This window comes from Homarus americanus, unplaced genomic scaffold (genome assembly GCF_018991925.1).
Source record: "Homarus americanus isolate GMGI-L3 unplaced genomic scaffold, GMGI_Hamer_2.0 scaffold23578, whole genome shotgun sequence".
Classification (NCBI taxonomy): Eukaryota; Metazoa; Arthropoda; class Malacostraca; order Decapoda; family Nephropidae; genus Homarus; species Homarus americanus.
In genome coordinates, this window is record NW_024733231.1 from 9,809,620 (window position 1) to 9,828,619 (window position 19,000).

Sequence of the window (19,000 nt, forward strand, 5' to 3'; positions counted from 1 at the left end):
AGAGAGAGAGAGAGAGAGAGAGAGAGAGAGAGAGAGAGCCTCTGCATGTAAAAAGGGATCGCTACCATGGCACCACAAGGACAACAAAAGTAATGCTATGCCAAGTTGTATTTCACACAAAGCCTGTTCATTCATCTTATTCTTAAGCAATGTGAGCCTCCACCAGGGATAGCCCATGACATTTATGGCACAAGCTATCCCCACACCTCTCACAGTCAGGGTGTAGACACACCTCTCACTGTCAGGGTGTAGTCCCACCTCACACAGTCTGGATGTAGACACACCTCTCACAGTCAGGGTGTGGCCACACCTCTCAGTCAGTGTGTAACCACACCTCTCAGTCAAGGTGTAGCCACACCTCACACAGTCTGGGTGAAGACACACTTATCACGGTGAAGGTGTAGCCACACCTCTTACTCCTTTGTATGAACCCAAGTACTTTATTAGCCTTGTTTCGAGCAAATACACATTGTTTACTTGGCTTAAGATTCCTACTTATCATTACCCCTAAATCTTTCTCACATTTGAATTTTTCTATAACATCGTTGTTCATCTGACATCTGGTTTCTCTGCTTACACTCATGCTTGCACACACACACACTCATGCATACACACACATACTCATACATGCACACACACCTCAGCGTACATGACCTACGTGACCTCCACTGTAAACATAAATCTGTATGTGCACTGTATGTTCCTTAACCTTTCTCTAATGAAGGATTTTGTTAAACCACCAATGTTACTCAGAGTCAGTAGGAAACAGTGTCAGTACATCTCTGGTTACTACAGCTACCCAGAGTCAGCAGGAAACAGTGTCAGTACATCTCTGGTGACTACAGTTACTCAGAGTCAGCAGGAAACAGTGTCAGTACATCTCTGGTTACTACAGTTACTCAGAGTCAGCAGGGAAGTGTCAGTACATCTCTGGTACTACAGCTACCAGAGTCAGCAGGAAACAGTGTCAGTACATCTCTGGTGACTACAGTTACTCAGAGTCAGCAGGAAACAGTGTCAGTACATCTCTGGTTACTACAGTTACTCAGAGTCAGCAGGGAAGTGTCAGTACATCTCTGGTGACTACAGCTACTCAGAGTCAGCAGGGAACAGTGTCAGTACATCTCTGGTGACTACTGTATAATATGGACACGAAGTAGTACCTTAAGCTGTGAATTCTTATATTACTCTATTAATTATGTATAGTAAAGTATTACAGAACATGTATTAATCCTATGTAATGTTTCCATTTATTATGCACCATGTTATGTATATGTATTATCATATTGACATATTATGTATTCAGCTTGTGAACGCTGGCATCTGTATATGCCAGCGCGGAGTGATACAGGGAGTTGAGATCGCTAGTCCTTATGGCGTGGAAGCCAGTGTATTTGTTCCTCTGTATTTGTCGCCCGTACGAGAATAAGAACCTATTTTCAAGATAACAAGTGTTTGCATATACCCTCAGTAGTGTAGAACATTTTGGGGGTATCAAAGACAGACATAGATGGCGCAGTGAGATTTCTCAGTGAGATACAGAGTGAATTTAGCCTTCCCGCCGGACTGTGTTGTTAATGGCATCTCGTCTTCAGCTTCGCCAAGGATTTACAGCAAGACTACAAGCCTCAGGACTTACAGTGTTGTGAAGTGCTATGCTGTGTAAAGTCCTGAGCTGTGAAGTGAAGTGCTGTGTTGTGTATTTTAATCAGAATTGTCTGTGCAAACCCCAGTCAGATGACTGAGGGAGCTGCCCAGCAGTACATCCCCTCCTGCTCATGGTCATTGAGTAACTGAGCAGCGATCAGTAAGACAACTTCAGTTCAGTTGCGACTTGCGCCGAGCTGCCTCTACATCTGGCAGCGCGCCAAGCCTCCCGGCAGCGAGCCATGCACACACACGCACTCACAGGCCCACTTTATATTAAATTCTTGTGAATTACTTTAAACTTCTGTAATTCTGTGCATTGATTACGAGGGGTTGACCCGGTCTCTTGCACAGATAGAGTACAGAAGCTGTCAGCATGTCTCACAGGGATCAAAATGATACCCTGGACGACGGGGTTATAAGTTGAAATTTGGGAGATCTCTCCCCACCCACACTCAGGCCCCACCAATCACCCACAGAATCTCCTCGTTCGTCGCGAGCAAGCTCTCCTGCGGTGCCTGCGTCCAAGGATCTCCTTCAACTGATTAAGTGGATGGAAACTTCTCGATGCCAGGATTATGTTGCAAGGAGAGAAGAGGAAGAAATTCAGTAGAGAGTCTGAAAGACGACGCCACGAAGATGAACAAAGACGCAGAGAACTAGAAGATATACGTAGAAGTGAGGATGACCTGAGAAGAAGAGAGAATCAAGCCAGATTTGAAGCCTTGATTTCCCTGTTAGCCTCCCCACATCGATCTACTCAACAAGATTCTTCTGCTACTACTAATGTTGATATGACTAGAGGTACTGGTACCTCATTTCCCAGAGTCGGTTCAACAATTCCTCAAAAGGCTGCAGCACAAACGGCTCCCTCTCTGAAGTCTGACGCTTCTTATCAGATATTTCGGGAAAGGCATCGACGTTGGCAAGACTATGCAACAATGGTTGACCTGTCAAGTTTACCACAGCCTAAACAGATGATAAAGCTTGGTATGTGCTTGTCCTTAGAGACACAACGTACTCTCGAGCACACACTTCAAGTGCCTCCTACGACAACTCTGACTGTAGAGGCCGTGCTTGACAAGTTACAGGAACATGTTAAGGGACAGCGCAACGAAGCACTTAGAAGAAGAGAATTCCTCCAATGTAAGCAGCTTGATGGAGAATCTTTTGATGCATTTTTTGTAAGACTGAAAAGATGTTCAGAGGAAGTTGATGTTTGTCCTGGAAATTCTCAAGTTTGTGAAGAGACACAACTCTAGACAATCATTTTAACGGGTATTCGAGATGAAGAGCTAGTTCAGCGTCTCATTTCACTTGACCCCACTTCCTCCCTTCAAGATGTTGTTACAAAATGTCGAGCGTACGAGGCCGCCAGGTGTGCGACTTCAGCTTTACGCTCACAACCTGACCAGGTGAGGGCGGTGTCTTCCTACAGAAAGGGTAAGAAGCAGCAAGGTAACCCCACCCCTCACCCTCCAGCTACACCTTCAGCAGCAGCTTTGTGTAACAGCTGCGCGAGACAGCATGATGCCTCCCAGTGCCCAGCTGCTCAAAGCGTGTGCAGAAGTTGCGACCGTCAGGGTCACTGGGCTTACACAGTCAAGTGCCCTGCTAGCAAAGTTCAGTGCAGACTTTGTGGTCGTGTGGGCCATTATGACAAATGTTGTCGTAAGAAGACACAGAAAGGACACCACCAAGGATCCAAGAAGTCATCCTCAGGTAGTGCTGGCACGCCCCCTCCTTCTGGCAAGCATCAAGACGCTGTGTCCAGTCGTTCCTGCCGTCGTGTACATTGTTCCACAGACACGACGCCCCAGCACATCACTGTCGTCATTTCTCACGGTAACTTGTCATCCAGTCTTCAGATGTTACCTGACACCGGTGCTGACATCTCAGTAATTGGTCCACAACACTTAGCAAGTTTGGGAATACCCCGGAGCAACCTACAGCCCCCTCCTCAGACAACGAAACTGACAGCTGATGGTTCCAAGATGGCTCCAGCTTTGGGATCTTTCTGGGCTACTCTTACCTTTGGTAAGCAGTCTTGCTCAGCCCGGATTGATGTTCATGATGGGATCCCGACTCCGCTTTTATCATATGGCCATTGTCAAGAGTTGGCCATTATTTCCAAGGAATTCCCCAAACCTATTTTAAAGGTCACCCATGTCAACAGGTTGAAGGAACTCCCTATCTCTACTAACACGTCCCCTTCTGATGCAAGAGCTTACCTTCTCAAGGAGTTTGCTGACGTGTTGGTTACGAAGAAATCTTTAGGATCCACACCACTCAAGCCGATGGTGGGTCCACCTATGAAGATTCATCTTAAGGATGGTGCCACACCTTTTGCCATCCACACCCCTCGTTTGATTCCTCACTCCTACAAGGAGCTAGTTAGACAAGAGCTTGACTCCATGGTTGCTCAGGGAATCACCAAGCCGGCCGGAGACGAACCTTCACCTTGGTGCCACCCTCTCGTCCCTGTCGCCAAACCTCGTAGTGGAGTACGAATCACCACCGATCTATCAAAACTTTAACCAGCAAGTTTCACATCCAGTCCACCCTTCACCCACACCCTTCGCAGCTGTTCGAAATGTGGACCCGAAGGCAAAGTTTTTTACAACGATGGACGCCTTATGTGGTTATTGGCAGATCGAGTTGGCCGAAGAAGACCAGCATTTGACTACATTCATCACACCATATGGAAGATATCAGTATAGCAGAGGCCCCAAGGGATTTGCCGCTACGGGCGATGCATTCTGTCAACATGGTGACGCGGCCCTTCAAGGAGTCACGAATTGTGTCAAGGTGGTTGATGATATTTTGCTCGATGACGAAGACTACAGTGCCCACCTCTCCCGAATATATGAAGTTCTCACCAGATGTCGAAAGTACGGGATTACCCTCAACGCTGACAAGTTTGTTGTCGCCGCACCATCAGTGAACTTCTGTGGGTACACTCTCTCAGCATCAGGTATTGCAGCTGACCCGGAGAAATTAAGTGGAATCAGGGATTTTCCAACCCCTGCCAACCTGACAGACCTCCGTCCATTTTTGGGTCTAGTCACTCAGCTGGCTGAATTTTCACCTGACATCTCCGCCGCAGCTCAGCTGTTACGCCCCCTGCTGAGCCCCAGGAGGACATTCCTGTGGACCCCAGATCACCAAGAGGCCTTCCAGCGAGTCAAGCAGGCCCTCTTAAGTCCACCTGTCCTCGCCTGTTACGACCCAGCCCTACCCACCGTCCTCCAGACTCTACGGCGTTGGTTACGCCCTTCTGCAGGACCATGGCGGTGGACAACTCCGCTTAATTCAGAGTGGATCCTGGTTCCTGACGGACGCTGAGACCCGATATGCCACGATCAAGCTGGAGATGTTGGCTGTTGTCTGGGCGATGGCGAAGTGCCACTTCTACCTGATAGGACTTCAGCACTTCACCCTCTTCACGGATCATCGCCCTCTTGTACCTATTATATATCAATCACTACTCTTTGGATGCAGTAGAGAATCCTCGCCTTCAACGTTCGAAAGAGAAGCTCTCGCCTTATCTCTTCACGGCTGTGTGGCGTGCGGGTAAGCTGCTGTGCATCCCGGATGCTCTGTCCCACGCCCCTGTCAGTCGCCCCACCCCAGAGGACGAGATGTTGTGTTCTACAGCTGCTGCATCCCTCAAGTTAGTAGTCTCATTGAAGGCCGTCTTCACATCAGAAGAGTCTACAGCACCGGATGCAGACAAGACCGTTGAAGATCTCCGCACCGCAGCCCGGGCCGACCCTTCATACATCCGGCTAGTCGACTGTGTGTCCCAGGGATTTCCATCTAACCGATACGACCTTCATGAATCGCTACTCCCGTACTGGAAGATACGCGAAGACCTCTATTGTGACGGAGACCTCGTCTTGTATGGTCCACGAGTAGTCATTCCTGCTGCCCTACGCCGCCGTACCTTGACCCGCCTTCACGAAGCCATCGAGGAGTGGAGGCCACCAAGCGACGGGCAAAGCAGACTATATTTTGGCCCGGAATCGACGCGGACATTGCAAGTACCGTCCGTGCCTGTGAGCCGTGCCAGATTCTGCAACCCAGCCAGCAACAGGAACCTTTAATGTGCGACGATAACCCTTCAAGACCCTTCGAGTCTGTGTCGGCCGACTTCTTTGCAGTGGCAGGGAAGTCCTTCCTCGTCATTGCCGACCGATTGTCTGGATGGCCTGTTGTCGTCCCCTGTGGTAGTGATACAACGGCTACTGCTACCATCCGGAATTTCAGGCATTACTTCAGAGAAGTTGGTGTTCCCCTCCGCCTCAGGACTGATGGAGGACCCCAGTTCACCAGCCACGAGTTCCGGGACTTCATGGACCGTTGGGGAGTCCGTCATGTCGTGACCTCGCCCCACTACCCCCAGGCGAATGGACACGCTGAAGCCGCAGTCAAGACTGTTAAACACCTGATCCTTAAGGTGTCACCCTCAGGAAATATCGACTGCGAGGACTTCGATCGAGGTTTGTTAGAGTTACGCAACACCCCGAACTTCACCGGACGCTCCCCAGCCCAGGTTCTATATGGACATCATCTCAGGTCTTGTGTTCCTGCCCACCCGAAGTCTTTTTCTCAAGAATGGCAAGCCAAGACTGAAGAATGTGACCGCCGTGCAGCAGAACGAGCCGCAGATGTCGCTGCTCGGTACGACTGTCATGCCCGCCCCCTTCCCAGGTTGAGTATCGACCAGCAGGTCAGGATTCAAGATCCGGTATCTCACCGCTGGGACAAGGTTGGGGTTGTCATGGGTATTGGCCGGTCCAGGGACTACCAAGTGCGTCTTCCTAGTGGTAGAGTATGGTGGAGGAACCGTCGTTTCCTCCGACCTGTGGAGCCGCCTAGCGTTGACCCTTCCCCAGTAGAGTCCCCTAATGTTGATGCCTTTAAAGTAAATCCATCCCCACCTTGTGTTTCTGCCTCCATATTAATTCAGTAAATTACATTTAATATCGTATAGGCCTAGTTCCACAACCTCTCGCTACGTGCGGGAGCTCGGTCTTCCCTCAGACGACCTTGAACTCAGTATCGCCAATGGCGCGGCGTTTGAAATTACACTGAAATTTCTTAATATTATATATATATATATATATATATATATATATATATATATATATATATATATATATATATATATATATATATATATATATATATATATACACACAGTCATGCGCTGGTTAACGTCCTAGATACGTTCTTGGAAACGTGACGTTAACCGAAATGGACGTTGTCCGATCATCACATAAACTTTTTATTTATACTTATGTGTATGTGGAATACTATATACGTACATATACACTTTTACTCTTAAATCACAACTGTAATGTGATACAGGTGATTAATTTTTATCTCTTGTGCAAAATACATGACGTTTATATTAAAATTATTCACTGTTTTACAAGGATTCCAGCAACGCCAGCAGATGGGGAGAGAGAGTGGGAGCGAGCGAGGGGGCGTGGGGGGAGGGGAGGTAGTACGTTTGACAGTTGGCACAGGCCAGGTCTAACGCATGTATATTTATCAGTTCTTAGGTGACTAAGCTTCTCTCTTATAAAAAGCCAGTGAAATGACCTGGGTGAATATAATTAACATAGCTGGGATTCTTGTAACATACTGATTAATTTGAATATAAACATGCTATAATTTGCACTAGACAAAACAATTTTAGTACCGTAATCAAATTAGTACATGTGCACTCCAGCTTTGCACTAAGAAATCTATGTAAATCTACCCAAAAATACAGTTGAAAAACTTTTTTATAAAATGTACTACAGTACTGTACACTAATGTACAACAATTTTTATCTCTTGAGCAAAATATATGACGTTTATATTCAAATTATTGGCTGTCTTGCAAGGATTCCAGCAATGCAAATTATAATCTCCTAACTTTAGTCTGAGATATTATATAAGATAAAAACTGTAAGCCTAAGAGCCTGGCTGGACGGGGGGGGGAGGACTGACGGCTCCGCCACCCAGCGAGAGGTTAGGGGTGGGTGGGGGGGTTGAGGTGATAAGTTTGAGGCGAAGGTCTCTGTGTGTTTATTTAACAGTCCTACTAAGCTTCTCTCATTTTAAAATGCCAGTGATATGACCTGGGTGAATAGAATTAACATAGCTGGGATTCTTATAACATACTGATTAATTTGAATATAAACATGCTGTAATTTGCACTAGACAAAACAATTTTAGTACCGTTATCAAATTAGTACATGTGCACTCCAGCTTTGCACTAAGATATCTATGTAAATCGACCCAAAAATACAGTTGAAAAACTTTTTATAAAATGTACTACAGTATGGTAGACTAAGGTACTACATTTTTTATATCTTGAGCAAAATATATGACGTTTATATTCAAATTAATCTCTGTCTTGCAAGGATTTCAGCAATGCAAATTATATTATCCTAACTTTAGTCTGAGATATTATATAAAATGAACATAAAGAAATCACCAAACTTTTGTCTGGGAGGGAGGGGGCGGGAGGTGAGGTGACAGAATGTCTGGTGTTTGTTTGTTTATTTATTTGAGATAAGATTTGACAGTTGGCGCTGAAGGCCTGCCTGCGTGTTTATTTATCATTACTTAAGAGTGACTAAGCTCTTCTCATAATTTGCCACCCAAACGACCTGGGTGAATATAACTTACATTGGAGGGATTCTTGTAAGATAGTAATTTATTTGAATGTTTTTTTTTTTTCAATTTAAATTTTAATTGTTTATTCCTTGATAGAGGAAGCGGGATCCTAGTGCTGTCACTTGGTACCCCTGTACCATAATACTGTAGTCCACAAAACATGTAGCTACCCGGTATGCTTTTTCTATTTGGTCCCTCGTCATACGAGTCCGTTTTCTCTCACATCAGGACGCCTAAGTCCTCCATTTTCTCTCTTAACCTTAGAGTGCACCAGAAACTTTACTATTTTTAGTAATGCCACAGAATTTGAAATTGCAACCCCAATTGCAACTTGCAATTGTTGAGGCAACTAGATATGTCTGATTACAGCAAATGTGTTATTGTCAATTTGTAGGTGAAAGATTTTATCCTCAATAGATGTAGGTTAACATTTCACCTGTAGGCAAATGCTTAAGAAAAGCCTAAGTAAGGAAGCATATTCCTTTAACACATAATATCTGACCAGTATGGGGAGGATCATCGTGTCTCCGTCAGGGGGTCGTGGAGTGGTGGTCCAGCAGGCGTCACGTGGTGTTTTTTTTTTTTTTTGGGGGAGCACGGACGCATATGCGATCGGACGTTGTTCGGTTGGACGTTAACCGGCGCATGACTGTATTATCATATTTACATATTATGTATTCAGCTTGTGAACGCTGGCATCTGTACATGCCAGCGCGGAGTGATACAGGGAGTTGAGATCGCTAGTCCTTTTGGTGTGGAAGCTAGTTTATTTGTTCCTCTGTATTTGACTCCCGTACGAGAATAAGAACCTATTATCAAGATGACAAGTGTTTGCGTATACCCTCAGTAGTGTAGAACATTTTAGGGGTAGCAAAGACAGACATACAACTACAGCTACCCAGAGTCAGCAGGAAGGAGGGTATAAAACTCTACTGAAAACTGCAGTTCACACCTCTATAGAGCCACACTGCTCAACAATGGTAACTCTCACCTCACAAACTCCCTTTCTAGAGAATATAATGTGATGGGAAAGTGTAAGGCATTAATGGACTGGACAGTGTTGTAATGTGAGTCACTTAGTAAGGGTTTGGTCTAATTTAGTGTATGAAGAAACCTTCAGTTTTAGCTCACACCTTAGCAAGCAGTTCAATGGAACTGTAGAAAGTTATTGTGGTGATTACTATCAATAAATTCCTATTACATTTGTCGAGTGTTGGACACATCACACTGTATCACCCCTATACCAACCCAGGCTGTACATTACCTGAAGGTCTAGTGGGCACCATAAAAGATCTTATATCGACACAGCCTCTACGAAGAATTCCTGCATTACTTCGTCTGCCGCTAAGATCTTGAATATCAGCTCTATCAATCAACTGCAAAGAAATAAAATATGTATAAACATTACATAAAATACAGTTAAATTAATAAATTCCATACTCCTTGACAGTAAAAATAAAATAACTATAAAAGATGACCCCTTTAATGGCAGGGAAGCAACTTTTAATACAGTCAACCCTCACTTTACGCGGTCCCACATTCCGTGTTTACGCAGTGCCCTGCCAGAACCCAGGATGCTCACATTCTGCGGTGGGTGTACCCCTTTACACGGGTGAAGTATAATTTTTTTATTTAGCTAATAAAATTCATACAAATTATCCAGCCAGAATATAGTTTACATTGCTGGAATTCTTACAATTTGATGATCATTTTGAATATAAACATCATATATTTTGCATTAGACATACAAATTTTAGATATAATGTTTACTCTGAGTAAATATGTTATCTTTTATGCAAAATATATGACATTTATATTAAAAATATTCCTGGTTTTACAAGGAATCCAGCAATGTCAATTATATTATCCTAACTTTAATCTGAGGTATTATTTAATACTAAATGTTAAAATCTAGTTTTTTCACCCAACCTTTCTCTTGAAGGGAGGATTGGTGGGGGTGGGGGGGAGGGTTGGGACGGACCGACCATCTGGCCCGGTTGGAAGAGGGGGGAGGCAAGGTAGGGTACTTTGATTGACAGATAGTGTCGTGAAGAATATTTTTTATTTATTAACTGAAGATATTTGTTTTAGCTCATAAAATTCATACAAATTACCCGGCCAGAATATAATTTACATTGCTGGAATTCTTACAATTTGATGATCATTTTGAATATAAACATCATAGATTTTGCATTAGACATACAAATTTTAGATATAATGTTTACTCTGAGTAAATATGTTATCTTTTGTGCAAAATATATGACATTTGTATTCAAAATATTCCTGGTCTTACAAGGAATCCAGCAATGTCAATTATATTATCCTAACTTTAGTTTGAGGTATTATTTATTACTATACCTGGTTTTCCCCCAAAAATTTCTCAGAGGGAAGAGCCAGCGAGTGTAGTGTGAGAAGAGGGGGAGGGAGTTGAGTCCATTATTTGAATGGACATTAACTTGGCGACTGTATTTCTCTATTTCTCTTAAGTATTAATTGTGTGCATGTACCATCATAAAATTAAGATGTTATTTTTACTAGAACATAGGTATTGTGTTGGAAAAAGTGGAGTTTGGGGGTCAGCTGGTCTCTATTTCATTTAATCCCATATGTTATGTTATTCACTTTACGCGTTTCTCACTTTCCGCGGTACCCTGTGGGTTACATTAACCGCGTAAAGTGAGGGTTGACTGTGTATATATATATATATATATATATATATATATATATATATATATATATATATATATATATATATATATATATATATATATATATATATATATATATATATAAAATATATAATATATAATATATATATATATATATATATATATATATATATATATATATATATATATATATATATATATTTATATATATCATGGGTTGCGCTGGGCCTCCCGCACAACCCATCCCAAATGTTTGTTTAGGTAGAGATAAGGTACCTGGCCAGCCGATAGGGGTCATCTCACGCCTCAAAACCACATTTTAGCAGTGGGCTTTAGACCTTGGTTGAGAGAAGACCTCATGCTCCGCAGACTTACTATAGAACAGGGGCCATACAGTCCTACCAGTACTACGGGTCTGTGTGTGCAAAATCCCGAGATTGTTGTTAAGTCCAGCGAAAGTTAACGCATCCTGTAAAGGAAGTGATCACTGGTGAGGGCCTGTTTGCTACAAGAGCACTCCAAGCCGGACCAATAAACTTAAGTGAAATTATCTTTCCGTATCTGTGACCCCTCTATTATTATTATTATCAAAGGTAATGACTGAGTGGTTATGACAAAGTATAACCAATAACTTAGATGGATGTTGGAAGTTAATGGAATTCATTAAATCATCATTTATCAAGTACACAACGCATTGAATGCCGGAAGCAGAGCGAAATTCTACGTAGTGGTACACCATAATCTCCTGGGTGAGTAATCAGTGTGAAGGTATCCGAGTTCTACGGTAAGAAAACCACTTTCTTGCATTTAAAACCTAACAATTGGCGCCCTAACAGGGACACAGACCGTGAATAATTGCACTATTGTATCGCCCACACTTACACCATGTCAGCTTGTGCAGCGGCTTATGAGGAAGCACGTGACCCTGGAGGGGGCTGAGGCGATTGCACACATGGAGAAGGCTGAGGAGAGAGAAGACAAGCAATGCGAGCATGAACAACTCTCAGCCCAGCTAGACTTTCAGAAGGAAGAAAAGAAGCTGGAACGAGAAGAGAGACAAAGGGAACGGGAGTTCCAACTGGCCTTAGCGGAAAGGAACCAAAATTCTTCTCCGTCAGGAACTCCCACTCAAAACGTCACTTATAGGAAATTTCCCCAGATGCCCACCTTTAAGGAGGGCGAATCCATGGAAATGTACACTTCCCGTTTGAGCATCTCGCAGAAGCCTACGAGCTTGATGACAGCATTAAGGAATTAGAGTTCCTGAGCCTATTTGATGGGAAAGCTTTAGGGATTCTTCGAAGACTAGAGCGTCCTGAAAACAAATTCCCTGACATGAAGTCTGCACTGCTGCGGGCATATGGGCTGACTACTGAGCAGGCCAGGCATCAGTTCAACAGGGCAATGTTGGAAGAAAATGAAACGGCTGCACAGTTCCAGGAACATTTAAGGGACTATGTGTTATAGACTTAATGGTGCGCATGCAGTTTGAAAGGTCTTGTCCTCCTGAACTTGTGGCTCAAATCAGGGCCAATGGAGTTAAGACGTCGAAGGAAATGGCAAGCAAAGCAGACGCTCATTTCAACGCTTTCGGGTACCACACTCGGAGGCGGTGGTCGAAGAGGGAGTTGGCAGGGACCCAACAAAGTCAACAACCTCTACAGAAACAGCCACCGAACCCATCCAGGCAACAGGGAAATAACCCGTAACCACAACCGCAAAGGCAGCAACAGAAACAGCAGCAGAAGCAGTACCAAGGCCACCCGAAGTACCAGGACAGTTGGCGCCCGGGTAACAATTCACGATGGGACCGGCGGCCGTGGCTCAATTCATAGGCCAAGGTGCCAGCAATAATAATCCATGAAATAACCAGCAGCAGGAAGCCGCCGATGTTCAAACTGTGGACGGGGAGTGGCCTGACCTTCCAGCAGGGCTGATCGTCATGCAACCTGAAGCAGGGGCTCATACCGAATCAGGTCTACCCCACCACACCTCCTGACTAACTGCCACCTCCACCGTCTCCTCGAGGGGTCACTCCACCTTTCTTGTTAAGCCTGGATACGCTGGAGGAGTTCCAGTGACTGCCATGCGAGATAGTGGGGCATCAGGCTGTATTGTCAGGAAGGAATTGGTGAAGCCACATCAATACACCGGAGCACAAGTAAGTGTTAAATTAGCCAATAGTTACATTCAAACGGTTCCAGTGGCCAAGATTGAGGTGGACACCCCCTTCTTCTCAGGTTGGGTCACTGCAGCAGTGCTGAGGGAACCTATATATGATCTCATCATTGGAAATATCAAGGGAGCAAGAAACAGTTGTGCAGTGGATGCTGCAACCCAAACTGATGCTGCCGCTTTGACCCAAGTTAATGCTGCTGCAGTCACTCGGGATATGGCTCAAACTAAACCTCGAGTCACCCCATTGGCTATTGCCACATCGTCTGATCTCATCAATAGTCAGGATGTCGTCCAAGAGCAAGAGCATGACAGCACGCTCACTTCAGTACACAAGAGTTTGATGGTTGGGACCATCAAGGAGACATTTGGGAATCGAACGAGGTTGGTAAAGAAGAGGAACCGTCTCTACCGAGAGACTGTGACGTCTCTGGGGGAAACACGACTGCAGTTCGTGGTTCCTTCCAAGTACCGCCTGGCTGTGTTCAAGCTAAGTCATTGCACTGTTCTTGGCGGCCATATGGGTAAAAAGAAGACCTTTGATCGCATCAGTGCGGCATTCTTCTGGCCAAGGATGGGCCAGGAGATCGCTAGGCTAGTCCGCTATTGTGATGTTTGCCAGAAAACCAGTGATCGAGGGCGAGTCCCACCTGCACCTCTACAGCCCCTTCCACTGATCTCTGAACCCTTTGAGAGGGTGGCGGTGGACATTGTGGGGCCGATAAACCCAAGGGAGAGCGATGGGGCAAAGCATATTCTCACCTTGGTTGACTTTAGCACGAGGTGGCCCGAGGCTGTGCCTTTGAGGAACATTGAGGCCACGACTGTTGCAGAAGCCATGTTGGAAATCTTCTGTCGGGTCGGTATCCCCCAAACAAGTCCTCAGTGACAGGGCGACCCAGTTTACTTCTGCCATGATGGAGGAGTTGTTGCGGCTGTTATCGGTAAAGGGGCTAAAGACAACACCTTATCACCCGATGTGCAACGGACTCTGTGAAAGGTTCAATGGGACGCTGAAGAAAATGCTCAGGAGGATGGCAGCCGAACAACCTATGGAGTGGCCGCGCTACATTGCCCCACTTCTGTTCGCGTACCGAGAGGCGCCACAGAGCTCACTCAAAGTGTCTTCCTTCGAGCTTATGTACGGCAGGTCCGTCCGGGGACCTCTAGAGGTTCTTCGGGAACTGTGAGATGATGAGGAACCAGATCCGGAAGTCAAGACCACTTATACATACGTCACTGACTTAGCTGATCGTCTCCAAGAAACCTGTCAACTGGCAAAGCAAGAGCTGATAAAGGCTCAAGAGGTCCAGAAGACTTACTATGACAAGAAGGCCAAGCTTCGTTGTTTCCAGCCAGGTGATCAGTGCCTGGTTCTGTTGCCTACGATGCGCAATAAGTTACTGGCTCAGTGGAAAGGTCCATTCGACATTGCAGAGCGTGTCTCGGATCTGACTTACATCGTCCAGGTGAGATCTCGACGAAAGAAGTTCCACATCAACATGCTGAAGAAATACTTCCCGTCACCAATCAGGGGTATAGTCTCCACTGAGGAAGACCTGATGAACAGTCAGTCAAAAAAATAGCAATTAAAATTGTGTTGAAAAAGGCTAGGCATTAACATACCTAGGTATAAGCTAGACGTAGCATTCTGGATTGAACAAAAATATTATATAACAGACGGAGGATTTTGGCAACCCTACTTAGACAACAGGAATCACAGTATTCATTCTGAAATTCATCGATCCCCCCAAGTAGAGATAGTTGTTTGAGTGACTGTACATCCACCAACCTGCATATTAATTAACTGGGAAAATATATTACTATAAGCCTAAAATTTACAAAAACTTCCAACATATCCAATTCTTTCTTCCTAAACATGTCTGCCCCTTCCAATCTCTTAAGTCTTTAACTCATCTTTATACAGTACTGTACATACCAAATAAAATCACTATTGCAGAGTCATTTCCAAAGCGTAAAATGGCATTTACAGCGTCTGCTGACATAAAACATATAAAGTACCCCATTTATATTTGTTAGAAAATAATAAAAATACAGTATCATTAAAGTGATCCCCGTTAGCCGGATTAATTCGTGCAGAGCTCTTTCGGGAATGAGATTTCCTGGTAAAGTATCGAGACAAATTACTCTTCCCCAGAAAAAATCACACATCCCGGAAATTTTCCAGATACTGTACTGGGAAAAGTTTTCTGCGAGTTTAAACTGTGCATCGTGCACAGGCAGACACAATTGCACAAACCCAGAATGTTTGCGGTGCTGGGGAAAGTTTTCTAAAAGTCTCAACTACGCATCTTGCACGGACAGACATAGAGCTGTATTCATTATGCAAACACCACTGTAAAATATATTGTAAATAACAAAATATACTGTACTACTGTAAACACTGTACAGTGGTCCCTCGGTTAACGAACGGTACGATTAACAAAATTTCGGTTAACGAATTACCTCCCATAAGGATCTTCAATACGGTTAACGAACAAAACTTCGATTAACGAAATTCTTACGATAAACACGTTTTGTTGTGAGCATCAGCTAATCAGCTGATGGGCTAGTCTGCCAATTCAGTACAGTGGTCCCTCGGTTAATGAGCGCCTCGGTTAACGAGATTTCGGTTAAGGAGTTACCTTCCATAAGATTCTTAACTTCGGTTAACGAGCAATCCCTCGATTAACGAGTTTCTTATGAGCCGACCTCAACATGTTTTCGCTTGTATTTGGCGGTCCACCAGCTGTAGTATTAGTCCGCCAGTACAGTAATCGGTTCTAGGGCTTAAATTCCTTACCATTTTAGCAAATATCAAGAAGTTTACACTATTCAATAATTTTAAAAGTTTAATATTAAATTTTTTAGTCATTTTAACAATTATTGAACATAATTGAAGGTAAGGAAACTAGTTTTATGCGCGCCATCCAGCCTCTCAACACACCATACAGGCGTCAGTCTTTGTGTCTTTTCAGTGGAGGTAACATCTTGCTTGAGACTCTCTTCAACTAAATGCTTTTTTCCTGTGTTTGCAAGCAAATTATTGGACATTTTGAAATTTATTTTACATATTGACAATATATAATGCAGAAAATAATCTTGAATTACACCAAGAGAACTAAAATTTTATGGGTGAAATGGAGCCATGGGGTGACTTCTCTTCCACCCCAATGCCTTCTCTTCTCCCTTCTCCTCCACCCGCATTCTAATTCCCATCATCATCATCATCATCATCATCATCCAGGAGCCTTCTACATACACACCTTAAAGTAAGTGTACTTTTCTACCTTTTTTGTTGAATTTAGGCAATTTTCGGTGAGTTGGAACCAATTACCTAAAAACCCATTGAAACAATGGTTTCGGTTAACGAGTTTTTCGGTTAACGAGCAACCTTCTAGAATTGATTGTGCTTGTTAACCGAGGGACCACTGTAATCTGTTCTATGTTTACATTCGTTTCTAGTGGAGTAAATATCAAGAAAGTTGATCTCTTTAATATTTTTGCATTTTTTATATTAAAATTATTGGTCATTCTGAAATTAGTAAACATATTGATAATATATAGCACAGTGCAGTGTTGATTTAAATAAAATGATCTTGAATTACACCTTGTGAACATAAAATTATATTGGTGAAATTACTGCATCAAGCATGGGTCCCCTGAAAGGTGATTTCTCCTCCATCCCCACTGCCTTCTCTTCTCCCTTCTCCTCCACCCCCACTTCTAATTCTCATCATCATCATCATCATCAACCAGCAACATGCTACATACACACCTCAAAGTAATTGTACTTTACTGCATTTTTCTTTACTTTGTATGTACTTTTCTGTGAGCTGGAACCGATTACCCAATATCCCATTGAAACAATGGATTCGGTTAACGAATTGTGTTCGTTAACCGAGGGACCACTGTACTGTGCTCACCAACAGATGCTGTCATCTTGAGCTTGTGATGCAGGCAGGCCAAATGATATGGTGATACAGGATGACCTGCCTGATATAGTTTTCATTGTCAAGAACATTCATTTTATGTTCTGTTTTATGTTATTACTGTATTGTAATAGCTTCCTTATGTCATTTTCAGATATCTTGTGAAAGGAGTTGATCAGAGCTTGTTTAATGGGCAAACAAGTTTTACTTCATCCCACATCACTGCCTTTGTCCTGTACCGTCTCCTGTAGCAGGTGTTGCTAGCTGTAACTCCCTTCTCACTCCATGAAGGAGGGATTGCACATGCACTGTACACTGCACATACACCCTCTACACACTAGCATACATTGTCTAATCTGCTATGTACAGAACTTTACCACTTGCTGAATGTAGAGTAAAGTATACTTAACTGGAATCACTTTTTATGTCTTAACTCTGCTTTAACACTGTATTTTTGGCTAATTGTGTTCTGGTACAGTAAAGTAGTTACTGTACAAACAAATTGTCCACAAAAATAGCAGCGAGCAAGGGAACAACCTTCTACATGGCAGTAGAAGATGAACTAAGTGTGTCGTGATGCAAGAGCATGATGCGTTGGAACATGATGCAATCTCTCGACAGGCCCAGAACGGAGAGATTTTGGGGGAACTTTTCCGGAAAATGCACACGATTTCATCCTCGGAGAGGTGTTACTATGCTCAAAATGGCGTTTTATCCCAGAATTCTCTGAAAGGCTCAAAATTCTTTCCAGGAATTGGAGAGTTCCAGGGGCTGGAGATTCTGCTAACAGTTCTCCTGAGTGTGCTTCAAGGACCATGAGAGGCCTGAGCAGTTAGCCAGGTGAAGCAAAGTGTTAAATTCCTTAACCACTTACCTATCCACACCACCAGGAGGTGGCCATGGCTGCTCCACCTAAATCTATTTGTTGCAGGGATACATTACAATATTTAGGTATTCAGCATCATAAAAAAGCTCAATTACTTAACAAAGATACAGTATCTTTATACAAGTTACTATGAACTTTCACTATATCATTTTAATGACTTATTTATGTATTTACCTGTGCAGCAACAGCAGCTGCTCCTGAAGCAGCAGCAGCAGCAGCAGCGGCAGCAGCAGCAGCAGCAGCGGCGGCGGCGGCGGCAGATGTAGAAGTGTCTTCATGAGAACGTCTCCTCTCACTTGTCTCACTGGCATCAATACAAGGATGCTCCAACATCCACGTCACTAACTGGTTAATCTGTGTTGCTGATGGTTCACCCTTATGACCTGAAAACAAAGACAATATAAGAGCCACTCATTCCACACTTCTTTCATAATAACTCCCAAAATAATAAAACTTTTGTTTTCAACAATAAAAAAAATTAAGTAACTAGACCCTTCACACACTGTAAGATTGTAAGATGGAGTAACATTGTACAATATGTTTTCCCATGTGGGAAGGCGGGAGTTTGTCTGTGGCAGTGCCGAGATCGGCAGTTACTGTCTGGCGCTCGCAAGAGTAAAGTCTCCAAAGAACCTGGTGTATTATTCAAACCTCTCACATGGCGCAATGAGTATTATGCAGGGCCGGACACGCCATAACAGCCCTAATGAAGATGCCAACATGGTCCCTACACTTATACAATTCTCGACGCCCTCAAGGGGACGCTGGGGCATCTCTACACCGGTGGGGAACACCACGCCCGCCCAGCAGCAGACCATGAGTGTAATGATGGCTCAGATGGCATCTCTGGCTACTGGCGGCCCCAGTCATGCTCCTACGCCGGTCATGAAGCCCCCAGCAGCGGTCGCTCCAGAGAAGTGTGAGGCAGAAATGTCAGCAGCGGCGTTTAGGACATGGAGGCGGTCCATGGAGTCGTGGGTGATGTTGAACAGATGGTCACAACTGGTGGCCACACTC

At 44.0% G+C, this 19,000-nt stretch overlaps 1 protein-coding gene across 1 annotated transcript in view; it reads right to left on the minus strand.

Annotated features, from left to right (window-relative positions):
• The window catches only part of LOC121869749 (probable E3 ubiquitin-protein ligase HERC1), a gene marked incomplete in the record, with an annotated part of 301,592 nt that overhangs the window by 9,023 nt on the left and 273,569 nt on the right, over positions 1-19,000 (minus strand). The window contains 1 exon segment of the mRNA XM_042371322.1: positions 9,586-9,697. Coding sequence (XP_042227256.1) covers positions 9,586-9,697 — 112 coding nt within the window.